At 38.1% G+C, this 25,095-nt stretch overlaps 1 protein-coding gene across 1 annotated transcript in view; it reads right to left on the reverse strand.

The window, feature by feature from the left end:
- The window catches only part of MCTP1 (multiple C2 and transmembrane domain containing 1), a 1,142,062-nt gene that overhangs the window by 428,504 nt on the left and 688,463 nt on the right, over nt 1-25,095 (reverse strand). The window contains exons 12-14 of the mRNA XM_053701494.1: nt 21,716-21,818; nt 21,263-21,364; nt 20,827-20,901 (exon numbers count right to left, since the gene is read on the reverse strand). Of these exons, the coding sequence (XP_053557469.1) occupies nt 20,827-20,901; nt 21,263-21,364; nt 21,716-21,818 (280 nt within the window). The remainder of the gene's footprint in view (nt 1-20,826; nt 20,902-21,262; nt 21,365-21,715; nt 21,819-25,095) is intronic.

Genomic DNA, 25,095 nt, shown 5'->3' on the forward strand with positions numbered 1-25,095 from the left:
GTTAAAGGGACATGAAGCCCACATTTTTTCTTTCATGATTTAGAAAGAGCATGTCATATTAAACAACTTTCTAATTTACTTCTATTATCTAATTTGCTTCATTCTCTTGATATATATTTTGCTGAAAAGTATATCTAGATAGGGTCAGTAGCTGCTGATTGGTGGTTGCACATAGATGCCTCGTGTGATTGGCTCACCCATGTGCATTGCTATTTCTTCAAAAGAGGATAACTAAAGAATGAAGTAAATTAAATAAAAGAAGTAAATTGGAATGTTGTTTAAAATTGAATTCTTTACCTGAATCATGAAAGGAACATTTTGTGTTTAGTGTCCCTTTAAGTATCAATACCAAGAGAACAAAGTAATTTGATAAAAGAGGTGAATTAAAAAGTCTTTTAAATTGCATGCTCTACTGAAACCATGAAAGTTTAATATTGTCTTTCATATCTTTTTTAAATGCTAAGTTTTAAATGCTTTCAGTTTCACATGCTTTCAAAACATTCATTTTGTATGTTGGTCTGCAAATCAGTACTAAACCCCTTCCTGCCGAGACTCATTTGTCTACATCGGAACAAAGTTCTGATGTAAAGAAATGAGTAAAACATTTAAAGCACGCGATCGTTTATGTGATCACGTGATTTCAATGATGGGATCGAGTCAGAGGGGAGTGCCTATGACATTCCCATTTATCTTTATGGGTTCTTTCTCATAGTTAATTTTTGTATTTTTCTTACTAAATAAATGTACATTTTCCACTTCTTTCTAATTTGTTTTTTATTATTTTTAACTATATCTTTTCCATAATCTTCCAGATCTCTCTGAAATTTTTTTTCACTTCCCCTCCAAGATCCCCCCGTTTATTTCTTCTAGATGTTTAATTATTTCTTGTAGTTTAGTATTACATTTGTTATACCTATTTCACCCATTTCTATGGTTCCTTCTTCTAATTTATTTTCAATTTGGTTAAGTAATAGGTCTCTAGCTGAAAAACATAATTTATGCTTACCTGATAAATTCCTTTCTTCTGTAGTGTGATCAGTCCACGGGTCATCATTACTTCTGGGATATTACTCCTCCCCAACAGGAAGTGCAAGAGGATTCACCCAGCAGAGCTGCATATAGCTCCTCCCCTCTACGTCACTCCCAGTCATTCGACCAAGGACCAACGAGAAAGGAAAAGCCAAGGGTGAAGTGGTGACTGGAGTATAAATTAAAAAATATTTACCTGCCTTAAAAACAGGGCGGGCCGTGGACTGATCACACTACAGAAGAAAGGAATTTATCAGGTAAGCATAAATTATGTTTTCTTCTGTTACTTCTGGGATACCAATACCAAAGCAAAAGTACACGGATGACGGGAGGGATAGGCAGGCTCTTTATACAGAAGGAACCACTGCCTGAAGAACCTTTCTCCCAAAAATAGCCTCCGATGAAGCAAAAGTGTCAAATTTGTAAAATTTGGAAAAAGTATGAAGCGAAGACCAAGTTGCAGCCTTGCAAATCTGTTCAACAGAGGCCTCATTCTTGAAGGCCCAAGTGGAAGCCACAGCTCTAGTAGAATGAGCTGTAATTCTTTCAGGAGGCTGCTGTCCAGCAGTCTCATAAGCTAAACGAATTATGCTACGAAGCCAAAAAGAAAGAGAGGTAGCGGAAGCTTTTTGACCTCTCCTCTGCCCAGAGTAAATGACAAACAGAGAAGACATTTGTCGAAATTCCTTAGTTGCCTGTAAGTAAAATTTTAGAGCACGGACTACATCCAGGTTGTGCAGTAGACGTTCCTTCTTTGAAGAAGGATTTGGGCATAAAGAAGGAACAACAATCTCTTGATTGATATTCCTGTTAGTAACTACCTTAGGTAAGAACCCAGGTTTAGTACGCAGGACTACCTTATCCGAATGAAAAATCAAATAAGGAGAATCACAATGTAAGGCTGATAATTCAGAGACTCTTCGAGCCGAGGAAATAGCCATTAAAAATAGAACTTTCCAAGATAACAACTTTATATCAATGGAATGAAGGGGTTCAAACGGAACGCCCTGTAAAACATTAAGAACAAGGTTTAAACTCCATGGTGGAGCCACAGTTTTAAACACAGGCTTAATTCTGGCCAAAGCCTGACAAAAAGCCTGGACGTCAGGAACTTCTGACAGACGTTTGTGTAACAGAATGGACAGAGCTGAGATCTGTCCCTTTAATGAACTAGCAGATAAACCCTTTTCTAAACCTTCTTGTAGAAAAGACAATATCCTAGGAATCCTAACCTTACTCCAAGAGTAACCTTTGGATTCACACCAATATAGGTATTTACGCCATATCTTATGGTAAATCTTTCTGGTAACAGGTTTCCTAGCCTGTATTAAGGTATCAATAACTGACTCAGAAAATCCACGTCTTGATAAAATCAAGCGTTCAATTTCCAAGCAGTCAGCTTCAGAGAAGTTAGATTTTGATGTTTGAAGGGACCCTGTATCAGAAGGTCCTGTTTCAGAGGTAGAGACCAAGGTGGACAGGATGACATGTCCACCAGGTCTGCATACCAAGTCCTGCATGGCCACGCAGGTGCTATTAGAATCACTGATGCTCTCTCTTGTTTGATTCTGGCAATCAATCGAGGAAGCAACGGGAAGGGTGGAAACACGTAAGCCATCCTGAAGTCCCAAGGTGCTGTCAGAGCATCTATCAGGACTGCTCCAGGATCCCTGGATCTGGACCCGTAACGAGGAAGCTTGGCGTTCTGTCGAGACGCCATGAGATCTATCTCTGGATTTCCCCAACGTCGAAGTATTTGGGCAAAGACCTCCGGATGAAGTTCCCACTCCCCCGGATGAAAAGTCTGACGACTTAAGAAATCCGCCTCCCAGTTCTCCACTCCCGGGATGTGGATTGCTGACAGGTGGCAAGAGTGAGACTCTGCCCAGCAAATTATCTTTGATACTTCCATCATAGCTAGGGAGCTTCTTGTCCCTCCCTGATGGTTGATGTAAGCTACAGTCGTGATGTTGTCCGACTGAAACCTGATGAACCCCCGAGTTGTCAACTGGGGCCAAGCCAGGAGGGCATTGAGAACTGCTCTCAATTCCAGAATGTTTATTGGCAGGAGACTCTCCTCCTGACTCCATTGTCCCTGAGCCTTCAGAGAATTCCAGACGGCACCCCAACCTAGAAGGCTGGCGTCTGTTGTTACAATTGTCCAGTCTGGTCTGCTGAATGGCATCCCCCTGGACAGATGTGGCCGAGAAAGCCACCATAGAAGAGAATTTCTGGTCTCTTGATCCAGATTCAGAGAAGGGGATAAGTCTGAGTAATCCCCATTCCACTGACTTAGCATGCACAGTTGCAGTGGTCTGAGGTGTAAGCGTGCAAAGGGTACTATGTCCATTGCCGCTACCATTAAGCCGATTACCTCCATGCATTGAGCCACTGACGGGTGTTGAATGGAATGAAGGGTGCGGCAAGCACTTTGAAGTCTTGTTAGCCTGTCCTCTGTCAGGTAAATCTTCATTTCTACAGAATCTATAAGAGTCCCCAGGAAGGGGACTCTTGTGAGTGGAACGAGTGAACTTCTCTTTTCGTTCACCTTCCATCCATGTGACCTTAGAAATGCCAGCACTAACTCTGTATGAGACTTGGCAGTTTGAAAGCTTGAAGCTTGTATCAGAATGTCATCTAGGTATGGAGCTACCGAGATTCCCCGCGGTCTTAGTACCGCCAGAAGAGCACCCAGAACCTTTGTGAAGATTCTTGGAGCTGTAGCCAATCCGAATGGAAGAGCCACAAACTGGTAATGCCTGTCTAGGAAGGCAAACCTTAGGTACCGATAATGATCTTTGTGAATCGGTATGTGAAGGTAAGCATCTTTTAAATCTACAGTGGTCATGTATTGACCCTCTTGGATCATAGGTAAAATTGTCCGAATAGTCTCCATCTTGAATGATGGAACTCTTAGGAATTTGTTTAGGATCTTTAAGTCCAGGATTGGTCTGAAAGTTCCCTCTTTTTTGGGAACCACAAATAGATTTGAGTAAAACCCCTGTCCCTGTTCCGATCGTGGAACTGGATGGATTACTCCCATTAACAAGAGCTCTTGTACGCAGCGTAGAAACGCCTCTTTCTTTGTCTGGATTGTTGACAATCTTGACAGATGAAATCTCTCTCTTGGAGGAGAGTATTTGAAGTCCAGAAGGTATCCCTGAGATATTATCTCTAGCGCCCAGGGATCCTGAACATCTCTTGCCCAAGCCTGGGCGAAGAGAGAAAGTCTGCCCCCCACTAGATCCGATCCCGGATCGGGGGCCCTCAATTCATGCTGTTTTAGGGGCAGCAGCAGGTTTCCTAGTCTGCTTGCCCTTGTTCCAGGACTGGTTAGGTTTCCAGCCTTGTCTGTAGCGAGCAACAGCTCCTTCCTGTTTTGGTGCAGAGGAAGTTGATGCTGCTCCTGCTTTGAAATTACGAAAGGAACGAAAATTAGACTGTCTAGTCTTGGCTTTGGCTTTGTCCTGAGGCAGGGCATGGCCTTTACCTCCTGTAATGTCAGCGATAATCTCTTTCAACCCGGGCCCGAATAAGGTCTGCCCTTTGAAAGGTATATTAAGCAATTTAGACTTAGAAGTAACATCAGCTGACCAGGATTTTAGCCACAGCGCCCTGCGTGCCTGAATGGCGAATCCTGAATTCTTCGCCGTAAGTTTAGTAAGATGTACTACGGCCTCCGAAATGAATGAATTAGCTAGTTTAAGGACTCTAAGCCTGTCCGTAATGTCGTCCAGAGTAGCTGAACCAATGTTCTCTTCCAGAGACTCAATCCAGAATGCCGCTGCAGCCGTGATCGGCGCAATGCATGCAAGGGGTTGCAACATAAAACCTTGTTGAACAAACATTTTCTTAAGGTAACCCTCTAACTTTTTATCCATTGGATCTGAAAAAGCACAGCTATCCTCCACCGGGATAGTGGTACGCTTAGCTAAGGTAGAAACTGCTCCCTCCACCTTAGGGACCGTTTGCCATAAGTCCCTTGTGGTGGCGTCTATTGGAAACATTTTTCTAAATATCGGAGGGGGTGAGAACGGCACACCGGGTCTATCCCACTCCTTAGTAACAATTTCAGTAAGTCTCTTAGGTATAGGAAAAACCTCAGTACTCGTCGGTACCGCAAAATATTTATCCAACCTACACATTTTCTCTGGTATTGCAACTGTGTTACAATCATTCAGAGCCGCTAACACCTCCCCTAGTAATACACGGAGGTTTTCCAGTTTAAATTTAAAATTTGAAATATCTGAATCCAGTCTGTTTGGATCAGAACCGTCACCCACAGAATGAAGTTCTCCGTCCTCATGTTCTGCCACCTGTGACGCAGTGTCTGACATGGCCCTAATATTATCAGCGCACTCTGTTCTCACCCCAGAGTGATCACGCTTACCTCTTAGTTCTGGTAATTTAGCCAAAACCTCAGTCATAACAGTAGCCATATCCTGTAATGTGATTTGTAATGGCCGCCCAGATGTACTCGGCGCTACAATATCACGCACCTCCCTCTGAGCGGGAGATGTAGGTACTGACACGTGAGGCGAGTTAGTCGGCATAACTCTCCCCTCGTTGTTTGGTGAAATTTGTTCAATTTGTACAGATTGACTTTTATTTAAAGTAGCATCAATACAGTTAGTACATAAATTTCTATTGGGCTCCACTTTGGCATTGCAACAAATGACACAGGTATCATCCTCTGAATCAGACATGTTTAACACACTAGCAAATAAACTTGCAACTTGGAAATACAATTCAATTAGAATAATATTAAAACGTACTGTGCCTTTAAGAAGCACAGAAGATCTATGACAGTTGAAAATTAATAAATTGAAACAGTTATAGCCTCAATCCTTGTAAACAACACAACTTTAGCAAAGGTTTAATCCCATTAGCAAAGATAACAAATTCTGAAAGCAGGAAACAAATTACAGAATAAACGTTTTTTATCTCAGTCAAACTATAATTCTCACAGCTCTGCTGAGAGAAATTACCTCCCTCAAAATAAGTTTTGAAGACCCCTGAGCTCTGTAGAGATGAACCGGATCATGCAGGGAATACAATGAGTTGCTGACTGAAATATTTGATGCATAGAAAAAGCGCCAAAAAACGACCCCTCCCCCTCACACACAGCAGTGAGGGAGAACAGAAACTGTCAGAAAAACAGATTAAGCAACTGCCAAGTGGAAAAATAGTGCCCAAACATTTATTCACACAGTACCTCAGCAAATGAAAACGATTTTACATTCCAGCAAAAACGTTAAACATAATCTCTAGTTATTAAACAGCTTTATGTATTTCTTACAGTGTAATTCTAGTGAAGTACCATTCTCCAGAATACTGAAGTGTAAAGTATACATACATGACATTATATCGGTATGGCAGGATTTTCTCATCAATTCCATTGTCAGAAAATAAAAACTGCTACATACCTCTATGCAGATTCATCTGCCCGCTGTCCCCTGATCTGAAGTTTACCTCACTCCTCAGATGGCCGAGAACAGCAATATGATCTTAACTACTCCGGCTAAAATCATAGCAAAACTCTGGTAGATTCTTCTTCAAACTCTGCCAGAGAGGTAATAACACACTCCGGTGCTATTTTAAAATAACAAACTTTTGATTGAAGATATAAAACTAAGTATAATCACCATAGTCCTCTCACACATCCTATCTAGTCGTTGGGTGCAAGAGAATGACTGGGAGTGACGTAGAGGGGAGGAGCTATATGCAGCTCTGCTGGGTGAATCCTCTTGCACTTCCTGTTGGGGAGGAGTAATATCCCAGAAGTAATGATGACCCGTGGACTGATCACACTTAACAGAAGAAATATATCCATTCTAAGAATTACACCAGAAAAGATACTACTTAAGGGAAATTTAAAAAAAAATTGTAATTTCCCTTAAGTAGTATCTTTTCTGGTATAATTCTTAGAATGGATATATTTTTAGCTAGAGATCTTAACCAAATTGAAAATATATTAGAAGAAGTAGCCATAGAAATGGGTGAAATAGATATGAAAAATGTGGGTGATACTCTACATGAACTAGAGGATATACTTATTAAAGAGATTAAACAAAAATTAGAAATTAGATTTTTACAAAAATATATTAGTGAGGGAATGGTCCCCAGAGGTCTTAGATTTATAAAAAAAAAAAAAAAAAACCCAGACAAAATTATATGCAACCAAGGAGGTTTGACTATGGAGATTGAAGGGGAAATTAGAATGTGGTCATTTTAAAGCAAAGAGGTGACATGGGGGGAAACAATTGGAACCACAAACAAAAAAATAATGGAAATAAACAGAAATGGCAATTAAAAACTAGAAATAGATTTGAAACCCTGAATGATGAGGTAAAACAGATCCTGAATAAGCAAAACACCATGGGATGCGAATCTCGTGCTCTATAAACATTTCATTGATGATATTTTTTTTTATCTGGAGGAGGGATATAGAACTACTACATATGTTTATAGAGGATTTAGACAGTAATACTTTGGGGTTAAAATTCACTCATGAGTACAGTAGTTCCGAAATTACTTTCTTAGACATAGAAGTTCATGTTAAAAATGATGAAATAACAACTGCAACGCATTTCAAAGAGGTTGATGTAAATAATTACATTGACTATAGAAGCAATCATCACAAAAGATGGAAGCAAAACATCCCCCGAGGACAATTGTTGAGAATAAGACGAAATTGTTCAGATGTTAATGATTATGACAGACAGTCTAAGGTTTTACAAGAAATATTTTCTCAGAAGGGTTATGATATTGAAATGATCAAAAAAACTACTGAAGAAGTGAGAAGGAGGGATAGAGAGAAAATTCTTAAAAATGAAAAGATTAAAACAGAAAGAGTAGAAAGAGAAAATATAAGGGTACCCTTTATCACCTCTTATTCGTCACAACATAGACAGATAGAAAAAATTATCTCCAAACATTGGCACTTAGTGAGAAGTGACCCACTGATAGGTCACAGAGTAAATAAAAAACGGAATTTATTTTAAGGAGAGCACGAAATCTTAAAAACATCTTGTTGCCAAGCGAATATAAGGCATGCAAAAATTAGACAGATAGGAGCTTACTAGGGGAGATACTAACAGGCTTTTTTCCATGTCATACCTGCAAATCATGAGCTCATAGCAAAACACTAAAAGTAATAAAATCCTCAGAACTATTATTTAAATATAAATTATTTTAAACTAAATGTATTGATACTAATATAGAATATAGAAGCATAGCATAATCTAAAAGAATGTACAGGATGAGATATTAGATATATAAAGTGTGGAAGGAGTAAGAGTGTTGCAATTGTAAAATTAATTCTGTGTAAAAAGTGTACATTTATTAATATATTTGAATATCAAATAATGTTTATATAATAGTTTAATAAATATGTATTTTCTATCTCTGACCAATAACTACCCTTGAAAAAGATATGGAAAAAAACTTTAACATCAGGAATAATGGGAATATTATTCACTATGCTCAAATCTAAGCAGTAATTAAGATGAACAGGAAGGGGACGAGAGACAGTGATTCATGAAGGGTTAACAGAAATCCCAAAATAGAGAGGCAGATCTTACAAATGCTACTTAAGGAGGAACCCGGATCAGGAATGACATCTTGATAAAGGCTTTTCAGCCAAAATGCGTAGAGAACGCCATAAATCTGATCCACATTCAGACTACTGCAATACTGGCTGCTAATTGCTGGAAGAATGGGAACTGTGTGCCATAATACGTGGCAGGAGTACCCAGAAAAGAAGAATACATCGTGTGAGCGCTCACCAATTATCTCTAACATCATCTCTAATATCATTGACTGGACAGAACCATGCATTCAGGAGTGACATAGGGAAGGTTGTTAGTGGATTGGCCGCCTTACGGTCACGTGATTGAGTGCGGAAAAAATGGAACAAACGCTGCTTACGAAGCAGTGTGGAGACAAGGTACTGTGTGTTTTTTACTCTATTCAGTTTCTTGTTTACCCTACATAAGCCTTTACCGCTCTTGGAAACAGTATTATCAATGGCAACTACACTGTCAGAGCTCCTTGAAATCGACATTGATTGTATACAATAAGAATTTCCACAAAGAGCCTTTTTTACATACTCTCTACTATAAGAACGTTTTTAAAGGGACAGTCTAGTCCAAAATAAACTTTCATGATTCAGATAGGGCATGTAATTTTAAACAATTTTCCAATTTACTTTCATCACCAATTTTGCTTTGTTCTCTTGGTATTCTTAGTTGAAAGCTTAAAGGGACAGTCTACACCAGAATTTTTATTGTTTTAAAAGATAGATAATCCCTTTATTACCCATTTCCCAGTTTTGCATAACCAACACAGTTATAATAATATACTTTTAACCTCTGTGATTATCTTGTATCTAAGCCTCTGCAAACTGCCCCTTTTTTCAGTTCTTTTGACAGACTTGCAGTCTAGCCAATCAGTGCCTGCTCCCAGATAACTTCTCGTGCATGAGCACAGTGTTATCTATATGAAATACGTGAACTAACACCCTCTAGTGGTGAAAAACTGTTAAAATGCAATCTGAAAGAGGTGGGCTTCAAGGTCTAAGAAATTAGCATATGAACCTCCTAGGTTAAGCTTTCAACTAAGAATACCAAGAGAACAAAGCAAAATTGGTGATAAAAGTAAATTGGAAAATTGTTTACATGCTCTATCTGAATCATGAAAGTTTATTTTGGCCTAGACTGTCCCTCTAACCTAGGAGGTTCATATGCTAATTTCTTAGACCTTGAAGGCCACCTCTTTTCAGAATGCATTTTAACAGTTTTTCACCACTAGAGGGTGTTAGTTCATGTTTTTCATATAGATAACACTGTGCTCATGCAGGTGAAGTTATCTGGGAGCCAGCAGTGATTGGCTAAACTGCAAGTCTGTCAAAAGAACTGAAATAAGGGGGCAGTTTGCAGAGGCTTGGATACAAGATAATCACAGAGGTAAAAAGTATATAAATATAACTTTGTTGGTTATGCAAAACTGGGGAATGGGTAATAAAGGGATTATCTATATTTTAAAACAATAAAAATTCAGGTGTAGATTGTCCCTTTAAGATACATATTCAGGACCGTCTTTAACACAGGGCAAAAGGGGCAGCTGCCCAGGGCCCAGTCTCTGTTGAGGGGCCCAAGAGTCCTAAAAAAAAAAAAAAAAAAAAAAAATTTTTTTTTTTAGGGTTCATACCAGACTGCTGATGTGACATGGGGAACACACACATTCAGTCATAATACTGTCACAGTCAAAAGTTCTCTGCTTATATTTTGCATCAGAAAAGGTCCTACTGGGGTTACCACTGTTACCAGGTCAGGACCGTCTTTAACACAGGGCAAAAGGGGCAGCTGCCCAGGGCCCAGTCTCTGTTGAGGGGCCCAAGAGTCCTAAAAAAAAAAAAAAAAAAAAAAAATTTTTTTTTTTAGGGTTCATACCAGACTGCTGATGTGACATGGGGAACACACACATTCAGTCATAATACTGTCACAGTCAAAAGTTCTCTGCTTATATTTTGCATCAGAAAAGGTCCTACTGGGGTTACCACTGTTACCAGGTCAGGACCGTCTTTAACACAGGGCAAAAGGGGCAGCTGCCCAGGGCCCAGTCTCTGTTGAGGGGCCCAAGAGTCCTAAAAAAATTTTTTTTTTTTTTTTTATGGTTCATACCAGACTGCTGATGTGACATGGGGAACACATACATTCAGTCATAATACTGTCACAGTCAAAAGTTCTCTGCTTATATATTTTTTTTTAAAAAACTGTGCCAGACCGTGCCGGTGTCATGTGACATGCCAAGCTATTGCCATGTGCTGTTTTAGATGTGCACTGTGCAACACTGAATGGAAAGCCCTAACTTGGCATCCAGCCATTCCCACTGCATCAGAAAAGGTCCTACTGGGGTTACCACTGTTACCAGGTAACTGCTCTGGTGGTGGGGATTGTTTCTGGGTAGGGCTGACTGTAGGAGTATGCAGCAGAAAGCTACAGCGGCAGGCACATGAGGATTTGAGCATCATTGCAGCTGCATACACTGCTCTCTTCAGTCTTGAGGCTGTGTGTCTCATCTCACACTGTATCCATTCAGCCTTGGGAAGACAGCATCCAGTCTGCTGGTCCCCTTAGCTCTGCTCTTTATGCCGTGGCCCTAAGATCAACTAACTGAAGTTTGTTAGGGGAACAGTGCTTTGTAGAAAGGTGTCAGTGGGAAGAATAAGTGAGTGCACATACGCCCCTCCCCATGCAGCATTGTCTAGTGCAGGGTGAGAGGGAACTTGTCCCTAGCAAAGAAGTGACATGTGCTGCTGTGGCTGATGTATAGTGTCATGCTGATACTTCACACATTAATGTAAGGTTATTTTTATAGTTTTTGTTTTCTCTCTATCTCAGATTTTACAGTTTCCCATAGCAGTTCTGCTGTTCCAGTCAGTAAACTTATATTTGCCTTCACCTCCATGCTTCCTCCTCAGTTTTTAACTTGCTTTGCTCCTGTTGGATGCCCTAAATATCTTTAACCAGCTAATCACATTCAAAAGAATATTAAATAAATCCACAGTGGAGGAATTTATATATTTATTTACTTATTAATACTGCTTAGGTACAGTTTCACATGTTGCCCAAGAACATTTTTGCCCAGGGTCCAGTCAATATTAAAGACGGCCCTGTACATATTTATACATTTTTATAACCATTTTTTTTAAAACAGAGCTCTGTGTTTGTATGGGTGTATGATTAGAAGTGTAGATATTAAGAATTAATTTACACCGGTGGATTGATTATTTGTAGGAATTGATTTTTAGAGGTCTTATTTACAAACAGATTGTTTATTAATTCTCCTTATTAAATACATATTGTTTATAAAATATTCAAACAGACTCTATTTTTATTTCTTAGAGTATAAGATTAATTAATACCGATAAATATCGCCATAAAATACTACATATTACCTTAGCAAGGTTAACAAATTTGGATGTTGTAATCGTTTAACCTAAACCAGCATATGTCATTGCACCACCTCTAATGTGTTTTCTAATGTTGGTATAGTGTTTTTATTTGTTACAAATTAATTTGGGATAATTTGTATATCTGGGGTTGGCAATGTTTGGGTGATAAGTTTCCGGATAAGATACACTATTTCTTTGTGTTTGTTAAAATATAATACCAACATGTCAGGCAAAAATAAAGACAATTCAAAAACAGAATCACTGAGTTGGAAAAAGGATCACCCCCTCCTAAAATTACTTGTAAACTCAATCAGGTGTAGCTAATCACCTTCTAAACTGCACACACAAAGCCATTTGACCTTTAACTGTGATCAGCTGTGGGCATATTGATTAGTTCAGCATGAAAAGAGCTTTCCTGGAGCATCTCAGTCCCTGGTAGTGAAACTGAAGCAAACAATTAACTATGGGTGGCAAGGCACTGTCAAAAGATCCCTGGGATAATGTTGTGGATAGTCACAAGTCAGGAGAAGAATAAAAGAAAATATTAAAGGTTTTATCAATGCCTAGAAGCACAGTGAAGTTTATTATTAAGAAGTGGAGGGTATTTGGTACAACACGGACCCCCTCTAGGTCAGGACGTCGCTCCAAACTGGATGAAACAGCCAGGAGGAAACTGGTCAGAGAGGCTACCAAGAGGCCCACCGTAACTCTGAAGCAGTTGCAGGAATGTATGACAAAGAGTGGTCATTGTGTTTATGTGACAACAATATCACAAATTCTCCACAAATGTGGCTTGTATGCGAGGGTTGCAAGAAAAAAGCCACTCCTCAAGAAAGGCCACATGCATTCACGACTAAGCTTTGCCATAACACACCTAGGAGATTCTGAGGCCACATGGTGTCTGGAGAAAATGGTGTCTGGAGAAAATCCAATACAGCTCACCATCCAAATTACAGCATACCTACAGTAAAGCATGGAGGTGGTAATATCCTGTTTTGGTTGTGTTTCTCTGCAGCAGGCACTAGAGCATTTGTCAGGATAGAAGGAATAATGGATGGGGCAAAATACAGTCACATCTTGAGGAAAATCTGCTGACCTCTGCCAGGAGGTTGTCAATGGGAAGAAGGTTTATCTTCCAACATGACAATGACCCAAAGCACACAGCAAAAATGACCACACAGTGGATGAAGGAGAAAATGGTGAATTTCCTTGCATGGCCTAGTTAGAGCCCAGACCGCATTGAATATCTGTGGCATGACTTGAAGACTGCAGTCTACAAGCGGTCACAATCAAATGTAAAAGAACTGGAACATTTCTGCAAAGAAGAGTGGACAAATATTGCACAGTCTAGATGTGCAAAGTTAGTAGAGACATATGCCAACAGACTAAAGGCTGTAATTAAAGCAAAAGCTGGTTCAACAAAATACTGACACAAGGGGATGATCTTTTTTCCAACTCAGTGATTCTGTTTTTGAATTGTCTTTATTTTTGCCTGACATGTTGGTGTTATATTTTTCGCTTGGATGTTATAAGTTGCACTGAATAATTACAACTGGATAAACAAAAACGTTGTCTGTCTTTATTTCAGGCTGCAAAGAAACAAGATGTGATTATTTTCAAGGGGGGGGGGGAGATTCTTTCCAATACCCACTGTATAATTTAGGGTTTAATTAATGGTAGACTTAAAAAAATGGGCAGGACCTATCTGATATACTTAACGGCACATTTAGAAAATGGCTAAAGTATAATCAGTTAGAATATTTACGTTTTGTGACCTACTGACAAGGACGCTAACCACCTTTGAACAGATGTGCTTTGTAGAGTGCCCAATCCGCAATACACTATCCTGGGCCAGGAAAATTATATTAGAAGCACAAGGGCCAAGTTCCCCAAGTTACGTTACAAGTTGGCATAGGGAGCTTGGCAGAGAACTTACTGAATCTGAATAGAAAAACATATTTGAACACACTAGAAAATCATCCTATTCTACACAGTTCCTAAACTAAATTACAAACTCTTGACCCAATGGTAGCTTATGCCCACTAGAATTAAAAGCCTTTTCCCCAACGCTTCAAATGTGTGTTGGAGAGGTTGTGGGGATAGGGGATTACTCCTCCACATTTTGTGGAATTGTCCCAAAATAAAGCAATTCTTTTCCTCTTTGGAACATGATCTAATTATTTTACTTGGCGCATACCCTACCCTACAGTTAGATCCCACAATAACACTTTTGAACCTATTACTCAAATACCCATGCTAACTTTGCTTAAAACTGGTCCAATTAACTATGAATTCTGCAAGTTCTCTAATAGCCAGATTTTGGAAATCCCAAACCAATCCAACTGTTGAGATGTGGCTTACACAAATAGAAAACATACTAGTGTTGATAGAGTATGATTAATTCAGTAACAATACATTAGACTTGTTTTATGATATAAAATTCCATTGGGAGAATAGTAAACAAGCTTTAGAAAATATGCTGCCACTTGACCCAGATGGAACCTGACAATGGTTTGGATGAATGGTTTTTCGTGCCCCGCTTAATACTCCTCTGCCACCACCCTTCCTCCATCTCAGAATGTATAGACCCTCTTATCATTTCTTTTCTCCTTCTCTTTATTGCATTAGCTGACAAATATTTGCTAATAGGTTCCCAGACATTATACTTTATATTTTCCTGTATCTAAGTGCTTCAGTTTTAAATGTACAATGGAAAATTATGGTAAAATGTAAACTTACACTATCGTAAATTTTGTATGCTGGTTTTGTATTCTTGATATTCTTAATAAAATCTGTGTGTGGGGGGTGAAATTAAATGAAAAAAATATAACATTCACAATGCAAACACCACTGAAGGAAGCTAAGAGTGAATTGTCTCCATCTTGTAAGTAGGAACTTTCAGGAATTTGCTCAATATTTTGAGATCCAAAAAAGCAGAAAAGTAAACACTTTTTTTGGTACTATAAAAAGATTTGAATAAAATCCCCTGTTTAATTCTGAAGTTGGAACTAGAGTAATCACTCCCATTAATTTCAGATCTCTCACACAGCCAAGAAAACTTGGGCCTTTAAGTTCAGGTTTCCAAATGAGGTGGTTGTGGCAAGGCAATCTATATTCGAGTCAGCATGCTAGAATTAAAGGCCTGTGATTCTGCTCCTCAGAATATTAAATTTAAAATGGCAGTTGCCAGGGCTCTCCCCACTCTCCTCTGATTTTCACCCTAGCGAAAGAACCCCTTGCTCAAGCTATCCAATTATCTAACAGGGTCCAGGGTGTGCAAGTGAGTACAGAGGGGGAAAAGATCATTCTCTTTGTTGATGACATTACTTTATTCTTGGCCAACCTGATCAGTTCTATCCCAGCTGTTTTTTAGGTAACTGGTATTTTTAGTAAACTTAGCTATTACAAAATCAATCTTTCGAAAACAGAAGCTCTACCAATTAATATTTCCAACTTTGAACTTTAGATATTGCAATCTACCTATGATTTCTTGTGGTCTATTGATACAGTAAAACATCTAGGTGTCCAGATAGGGCCTGATCTAAATGTGGTTAGAGACAAGAACAATAGCTCTCTGCTGCAGGATGTTCGTACTCTACTTAATTCCTGGAGTTTTCTAAAGGTCCCTAAGTTAGGCCGTATTGCATTCTTGAAAATGACCATTCTACCAAAAATTCTATACTATTTTAGATGTCTGCCAATTAGCTTTCCTAAGGACCTACTGAATAGATTTCACTCACTATTCATAAAGTTTGTATGGCGTGATAGGAAACGGAGAATCTACGGGAGAATCCTTCAAAGGAAGTTTGGCCGTGGAGGAGTTTCTTTGCCCAACATATTTGCTTACTATGAAGCAGCTCATTTAACCCATATCTTTGCATGGGTTAGTGCAGGTGCAATTATAGGGTGCAAAATGTATGTGGGATGACCTAGGTACTTGTAATAAGATTGTTCTCGAGAACTTAGAGTCTTGGAGGACCTTAAGGTACTACTCTGGAATCTCGCCTTACCCCTCTCCTATTCATTCAGTATTTGGTCTACTAGGGGGTTTCCCAGACTCGCATGTTGTTCAGAGGAGATCCTGGGAATTGATTTTGCTTTCTCATTTGTACTTATCCAAAAAAAATGTATCTCCAGGACACTTCTCCCCAACTGCTCCTCCATTGCCAAATTGGTTCCTATTTGAATACACCAGACTCCATAGCTTGGTTATAACATGGGGATTTCTAAAAATGGGCTAAGGGAGTTAACTAAGTGGGAGAAGGCCTGGAAAAATGGGATGAGATTGTCTAAACCCCTCTCCTGGCACTATGAGGCGGTAATGACAGATGTAGGGACAGGAAAGATATGGCAAATATGAGCCTGGGAGAGAGATATTGCTATGACTATCTCCGACAATGATTGGTCATGCTATAACACTTATAAAGAAAACCCTCCACTGTGCTAATTATCTAGAGATGTACATACAAGTCTTACTAAGATGGCACTACACTCTCTCTCTCACAAATATATTCATCCTAATCCAATTTGTTTTGGGGGCAGTGTGGAGAAAGAGGATTGATCTGATCTACATCTTAGAGAAGTTGTCCTAAGTTAGCTCCATGTTGAACACAGATATTCATGCTATGTAATGAGCTAGGTATAGCGTTTCCATTAAAACTGAAAACTGTCCTGTTCAATATTTTACTCCCTTAATTGTTAAAACCCCTTCAAAGTCTTGTGATCTTCATATTTGCAGCTATGAAAGTCTCCATAGCAAGAAACTGGAAGCAGCCTGCTCCTCCCGATATAGACAATGTTATTAAGACCATAGAATACTTTGTTAAAATGGAGAGAAGCTTTTATCAGAGTTTGAACCTGAACCTGTAGATTAATATTTCTTCCATCCCTTTGTTGGAGGGGTTTCTCTGTCCCAATCTCCCCCCTTGTTTCTCTTCTCTCCCACATTTTCTTTATTCTCCTTCCTCACCTGGTACCTCAATCCACATTTAACCAAATGAGGCATTCATGTTGTTATGCTGTCGGCTGCAGCTGGGTATTTGTCTCATCTCTTGGAAAAAAGAAAAAAAAATCTTTGTATTTTTTTTTAAATTCAGACAGTGAACTAGTATAATTACTGCTTCCATAAACCCTTAGTAGAGTGTCTTCTGTGTTTCTCTCTGTCTATTCATACAATGGTTTTTATTCACCCAGTTTTCATGTTCTGAACACAGTTTGGTGTCATGTCATTGCCTTCACTTACTGGTTTTAAGCAATGTTGAAATTTCAACTTGACATTTTTAAAGGCTGAACTTAAGTAACATATATGCAACGTCTTCAGAGTCTTTTTATGGACCGGTGTTATATGTATGACTCATGTCTGAAAAAGTTCCGTCCTAGAATTTTGTGATGGAAGTATTTTTACTTTCTACTGTATTCTCGAATTGTACCTTTAGTTTGACAAGCTGCATTACAATTGAGGCCTTCAATGAAAACTTATTCACTATACTTGGGAAATCATTTGCAATACCTAGGGATCCTGAACAGATCTCTCCCAAGTCTCTCTAAAGAGACTCAATCTGCCCCCCACCAAAGACTGATCTTCATATGGTCTTGGGAGTTGGCTTCTTGCATTGTTTGTTTTTGGATCAAGAAGAGTTATACTTCCAGGAGGATTTGGAATAGCCAGAACTCTGGGCAGAGGTGGAATCTTTCTGAGCCTTAGATTGCCGAAAGGCAAACTAGAATAGGTTAAAGTAACAGAAAATTTCCCTTCTACATGATCAGCTGACAGACCAGAGGCCTGAGCTGCACCAGTTTGCTCCATAGTGCCAGTAAGTAAATAGCTTAAGTATCAGAGATAGACTAATGCAAAGAATCAGTATAATGCACACAAAAAAGTTAACCCCGAAGGGCAGAAAAGGCACAGTGTAAAATGTATTAACTCTTAAAAGGTAAACAATAAAAAAACACATAAGGTACTGTTCAAACAAGCACAGAAAAAACTGTAAGAACAGTAGCAAATAGCAGCGCATAAAGGGTTAAATAAAATTTTTTACCCCAAATTGGAAGTAAAGCTTTTATGATCATTTTGCTTTACCACCTCCATCAGTCCTGAGAAGCTTCCCACATGCTAAGAATGTTACAGCAACACAGGAGCAAGTTAAAGGGAACTAAAACAGTTTACCCTTAGCGTGCTTGCACTACCGGTGAGTGTTAAAGCTAAAAACCTGAAGGTAACAAGCAGAATTTAAGCACAGGTAAAAAAGACATACTGTACATAGCTCATCAGCCAATCGGAATTCAAGGGACGCCATCTTGGATGACGTCCCTTAAAGGGAACCTTCAGTGTACAGCTGGGACCATATAAAGAGGATGCTCCGTGCCGGATGTCTTGAAGATGGAGCCTCTCTGCGTCGGAAGGATGAAGATAGAAGATGCCGTCTGGATGAAGACTTCTGCCCGTCTGGAGGACGACTTCTTGACGCTTGGATGAAGACTTCTCCCAGCTTCGTTGAGGACTTTTTGCCGCTTGGATGAAGACTTCTCCCGGCTGGATGAGGATGGATGTCCGGTCTTCAAAAACTGTAAGTGGATCTTCAGGGGTTAGTGTTAGGTTTTTTTAAGGGTTTATTGTGTTGGTTTTATTTTTAGATTAGGGACTTTGGGCACCGTAAAAGAACTAAATGCCCTTTTAAGGGCAATACCCATCCAAATGCCCTTTTCAGGGCAATGGAAAGCTTAGGTTTTTTAGGTAGGTTTTTATTTGGGGGGGTTAGTTGTGTGGGTGGTCGGTTTTACTGTTGGGGGGTTGTTTGTATTTTTTTTTACATGTAAAAGAGCTGATTTCTTTGGGGCAATGCCCCGCAAAAGGCCCTTTTAAGGGCTATTGGCAGTTTAGTGTAGGCTAGGGGTTTTATTATTTTGGGGGGACTTTTTTATTTTGATAGGTCTATTAGATTAGGAGTAATTCGTTTTTATTTTTGATAATTTCTTTTTTTATTTTGTGTAATTTAGTGTTTATTATTTTTTGTAATTTAGATAAATGTATTTTTTTAATTTAATTTATTTAATTTTATTGTAATGTTAGGTGTTAGTGTAACTCAGGTTAGGTTTTATTTTACAGGTAAATTTGGCTTTATTTTAACTAGGTAGCTAGTAAATAGTTAACTATTTACTAACTAGTATACCTAGTTAAAATAAATACAAACTTAGCAGTGAAATAAAAATAAAACCTAAGATAGATACAATATAACTATTAGTTATATTGAAGCTAGCTTAGAGTTTATTTTACAGGTAAATATTTAGTTTTAAATAGGAATTATTTAGTTATTAATAGTAGGTTTTATTTAGATTTATTTTAATTATGTTAAAGTTAGGGGTGTTTTGGTTAGGGTTACGTTAGGGTTAGGTTTAGGGGTTAATATATTTAATTAGTGTTAGTGATGTGGGAGGCCAGTGGTTTAGGGGTTAATAACTTTAGTAGAGTGGCGGCGGCGAAATTGGGGGCAGCAGATTAGGGGTTAACAAATTTATGTAGGTGGCGGCGACATTGGGGGCGGCAGATTAGGGGTTAATAAATTTATGTAGGTGGCGGCGACATTGGGGGAGGCAGATTAGGGGTTAATAAGTGTAGGTAGGTGTCTGCGACATTGAGGGTGGCATATTAGGGGTTAATAAGTGTAATGTAGGTGTCTGCGATGTCGGGGGCAGCAGATTAGGTGTGTTTAGACTCGGGGTTTATGTTAGGGTGTTAGGTTTAAACATACATTTTCTTTCCCCATAGACATCAATGGGGCTGAGTTACGGAACTTTACGCTCTGTCATTGCAGGTGTTAGACTTTTTTTTAGCCGGCTCTCCCCATTGATGTCTATGAGGAAATCGTGCATGAGCACGTCAAAACAGCTCAAAGCAGCGCTTGTATTTGTGTGCAGTATGGAGCTCAACGCTGCCATATTGTCCACAAACGCCGTTTTTTTGCAAACCTGTAATAGCAGCGCTATTAAAGGTGAGCGGTGGAAATAACTTGCAAGTTAGTAGCGAGAAACTCATAGCGCAAAACTCGTAATCTGGCTGTGTGTGAAGCAATTGCCCATCTCAAAAAAAAAAAAAGGTTAATTACAATATTTGAAGCATCTCCTTTAAAGTTCTGAACATCCCAGGAGCTAAGTATCACATGATGAACTAGGTGTTTCTTTAATAAATGTGTTTTTTTCCCACCTATGGAATTACAAAGGTTTGCATAAAAGTGTTTTTTAAAAACATGTAATTTTAACTTTATTTTAAATGGTTTTGTGAACACAACCTCAGACCAAGTTCTGCATAATTTGCATTGTGAGATGAGCTTGGTTATTCTTATCTTGCACTCCCCTGGAGGATATATGTCCTTATGACAACCTCCCTTCCCCCAGACATCAGATGGTTCTATACAATTCTGCTATTTACACAGTCTGTAACAAGCATAATTTAAGTTATGATTGAGGTACATTGTCAGGTCGGTGTTGAGAAGACCTACTCCCTTGTGAGTTTCTTTATGTCTGCTATTAATTTTTCTCTTCTAATAATACATGCAAAAATAACACCTATTTAAAAACCTGAACACACTAATATTTTCAGCCAAGAAATGTTTGGATTATAATTTGGTGTCACACAAACCTTTATCTAATGAACTGATTTTTAAAAATTCATACAGCAAACATTAAGTAACGTAAATGTTTCAACATAGAAAGCAGGAAAATGAAATGCTGAATGTCTTTAAGGATTTTTTTTTCAGATATGTGAGCATTGTTTGCCTCAGTTCATAATATTTAGCTGACTGCATTTATAATATAAACATGTTTTTCTGTATTTCTTTAATTACCTGTTTGGAAAGCCTGGATTCCTCTTCCATATATTTTTGTTCTTTTGGTATTAACGTTCCCAAGCTAGCTTTTACCTGTATATAAACATATACAACACTTTATTTATATGAACAAACAATGTGTACAAAAGTACCAGTTTAACACTATTCTGTGAATCAATATTACACTTAAATGGTGAATCACAAAGAATAAAATATATAAGGGGACATTACAGAGAAATATTTTTGCATGCAAACCTAAGAACAGAGGTATCAACAGTTGCAGAGAAATAGTCGGGGAGGGTGCGCCATGCTGTGGCTGAATCTTATTCTCCACTTTAGAGAAAGCTTTATATAAAATGAGGGATGACAGACATACTTTATAGATCGTGCACAAAAGCTTTCAAGAATTGCAGCTCTTTAACAGTGTGAAAAAAAAGCCAAACTTAAGACTTACAGCATTAAAAATCACATCTATTTCAAGATAGATGACCCCCTTTGTTGGCCCTGTCAGCTGCTTGTTTTTCAAGACGTAGGCTTTCTGTTCACCATTTTGAATCTGCGGGAAGAAAGACATGACAGCCGTCTGTCTCATGGTCTCTACTGAATACACTCCCCAGCTAACCTTTGACCCCCAGCTGCTGAAAGTGACAGGGAGCCAAAAACAACTGTGGCAATTCTGACAAGTACCTGTTCATTACCAGCACCGGGCCTGTCAGGAAAAATTAACTACCGTGGGATTCAACATGGTCGTGGACCCAGTGTGTTAAATTTTATTTATTTATTTTCTTCTTTTTTATGATATTATTTCATATCTCAGCTGAAAATTGACAGACATTGAGCTAAGATTTTTTTTTTCTCTCTGGGTTGAGGGAAACATTGAGATGTATGGCAGATGAATGAAACTTACAGACAGCAAGGGTATAGCAACTTTGCCCAGAAAGTCAGCACTGCGGTCTCTATCTTCATCATAAACTGTCACTTCAAGGACTGAGTGAATATCTTTGATATTGCTTTATTAAAAGATAAGAAGAGAAAGAACGTTGTATTAAGAGCTGGCATTAATAGTTAAAGATGTAGAAAAACTATATCCCCTAGTGAATGTAAAACAAGCAACTATATCAACTTCATACTGAGTCACTTCTCTGTCAAAAAAGAAGTATTTTACACACATTTTCATGCATCTCTACCACGTTCAACAATGATAAAGGATTATATATCACAGTGTTTTAGTTTGTTAGAAACATGCATCTAGATTACGAGTTTTGCGCTAAACAGGGTGCGAAACTAACGCCAAAAAATTGCGTTATTTTGCTCTCCATAGCGCTGCCATTAAGTTACTGAAAAGCCTCCTTGTGCGTACGATATGGTGGCGTTAAGCTCCATACCGCACAAAAGCCAAGGGCTGAATTGAGGTGCTTGTGCACGCTTTCCCCCATAGACATCAATAGGGACAAAGTGTTAGAAAAAAACCTAACACCTGAATATATAGCTATGGATATCTCTATATCTGTATATATTCATAGATGTATAGGTATAGCTATACATTTTACAAACAAAAAATATTCATATATACAGATAGATAGATGATAGATAAATAGATTAGATAGATAGATTAGATAGATATATAGACAGATTTAAAAATAAAAACATAAGAACATAGGAATTTTAAGTATTCCTAACACACATGCAGCTTTAGCACAGCCGGTCTTTCTTTACCGCTTCCCATAGAAGTCTGTAGAGAGAGGGAGTTACAAAGGTTGAGATATCCGAAGTTCAGAAGTTTGCATGTCTGAGTCTTTCACTAATGCGCTAAATTTTTACTTTCAACTTGTAATACCAGCACTAACCTGGGAGCGCTGTTTTACCTTGAGAACGTTGTCATTTAGGCCAGAGTGTACACTTTAAAAAAAGATCCAATTTACTTCTGTTATTACATTTACCTAATTCTCTTGGTATTCTGTGTTGAAATCTATCTTCTTTCCAATGTTGGCAACAGCCTTTATACTAATGATATACATATGCTACTCAAGACCTATGCAAACTTGTAAACCTACCTTAATATGCTTTCATGCAGAGGAACTACGTTTTTAACAAAGGATACCAATAGAAAGAGGTCAATTGAATAAAAGTGAGTTGAATTTTTTTTTAATTTAAAATATCTGCTCTATCTATGCCATGAAAGTTTAATTTTGACTTCCATGTCCCTTTAATTAGGTTTTACTCTGGTAAATGGACATCTAAGGGGGAAAGGCACTTTAGGTATCTTTCTAGAGCAGTGTTTCTCAATTCAAGTCTTCAGGGCACACCAGTGAGCCATATTTTTATGATATCTGTATTAGAGCCCAAGTGAAATAATCAACTAATGGGTGAATGCAGGTTAGAGACCATGGTTACTGATAAGCTGATTATTTCACCTGAGATCTAGTTCAGATATCAGGAAAATATGGTCTGTTGGTGTGCCCTGAGGACTGCAGTTTAAAAAACAAAACAAAAAAAACTTGTCTTGGGTACTGATTTGATCAGCGTCAGCGTACTGCTGTTCCTGATTGGTTCTTTAACTTTGTGGGGGTTAAAGGGATAGGAAAGTCAAAATTAAACTGTCATGATTCAGATAGAGCATGTCATTTTAAGACACTTTTAAATTCACTTCCATTTTCAAATGTGCTTCGTTCTCTTTGTATCCCTTGTTGAAAAACAATACGCACATATCCTACACTAGTGGGAGCTAGCTGCTGATTGGTGCTTGCACACATTTGTCTATTGTGATTGGCTGACTAGATGTGTTCACCTTGCGCTCCGTAGTGCAATGCTGTCCCTTTAGCCAAGGATAACAAGAGAATGAAGCACAATTTATAATGGAAGTAAATTAGAAAGTTGTTTAAAATTGTATGTTCTATCTGAATCATGAAAGAACATTTTGGGGTTTCCTGTCCCTTTAAACACAAATTAGAGTATGTCATTTTATCATTATAATGGCCTATTAAGCCTAGGTGTAGATTCTTTCTATTGGATAATAATACATGAGAATACTCAGTATAGGTCATATTATTTGGAAATCCAAATAGAAAAATTAAAGTATATACTACAGATTTAGTTTGAGAAAATCTTTATATATATTGTAAACATCTTTTGCTTTTGTTCAAAAAGTGTGCTTGTCTTACAGTTCCTAGTGAGACCAAAAAGCAAATTCTGTAACATGCAAAATTGCAAATTAATAGCTGGCTTAGGCAATTTGCAGCATTTTGAAAACATCCATTGCAGATCATGCCTCTCTAGTGAGAGTGGGACAAATTACAATTTTTATTTACAAGAGGTTTTTCATGTCCCTTTAAATAAAAACACTATATAAAGAATCAATACTCTTTACAATGACATTCAGAGACATCATTTAATACAAATAAAAAACTATGCTAAAATGTATTAAAAATATTTTTAAGACTTTGTTAATCACAAAAATAAGAAAGATTTCTGAACTTTTTGCCTTTAGGTAAAGCACTTAAAATTGGACGCTTTTAAATGGAATGATAAAGTACATAAACAAACACAGATATATTGCAGAATGTACGAACAGTTAAAGAGCTTTAGGGAGAAAAAATGGATTTGATATAAGAAATACAGCACATAGGTCTCGGTTAATATGAGCTTATTGCCGACCATTTTGATCATACCTATTTCTGCATTATACATTGTCTGTAGCAATCAGCAGAGATAAGATTCAAGGATGTTATCTTTCTCACTCGTAAATGCCAATGTATTCCTGCATTTCAAGTCTCACAAGACTATAGAAAAAGGTTGCTGTGACATTGTTTCAGTACCACAATGAAGTACTAATACATTTCTATCAGACAAGAAGTAGAGGTAGCTAGCTTTGTAATACAAAATGCACAAAGAGTTTGAATACAACCTTCCAGGTGACTGATATCTTATCCAATTGGTATTTCTTTATGTAGCCTTTTATATTGCACCTTTATACAATAAGGTATATTATGCAACTCGCTCCAAATCAGAAAACAAAATTGATACTCAATACACTTTGGCTTCAAATTGAAGCTATTTTTTTTTTTAAAAGAAATACTAAAGTCGGTCTTCTAAAATGTGCTTCTTCCATAACAGTTTTACGCAGAGAAAAATATATTTCTATGTATTAAAAACCATTGAAGTTTCATGGCAATGGAGTGTTTTACAGTCAGAGCCTTTTTAATGCATTTTTATGTTTTTCCTCAGACTAGAGATTTTTGCATTATTTTGTTATTAGTTATTAACCAATAAAAAGGGCACCTGGGTGAG

This window comes from Bombina bombina, chromosome 2, assembly GCF_027579735.1.
Source record: "Bombina bombina isolate aBomBom1 chromosome 2, aBomBom1.pri, whole genome shotgun sequence".
Lineage (NCBI taxonomy): Eukaryota > Metazoa > Chordata > Amphibia > Anura > Bombinatoridae > Bombina > Bombina bombina.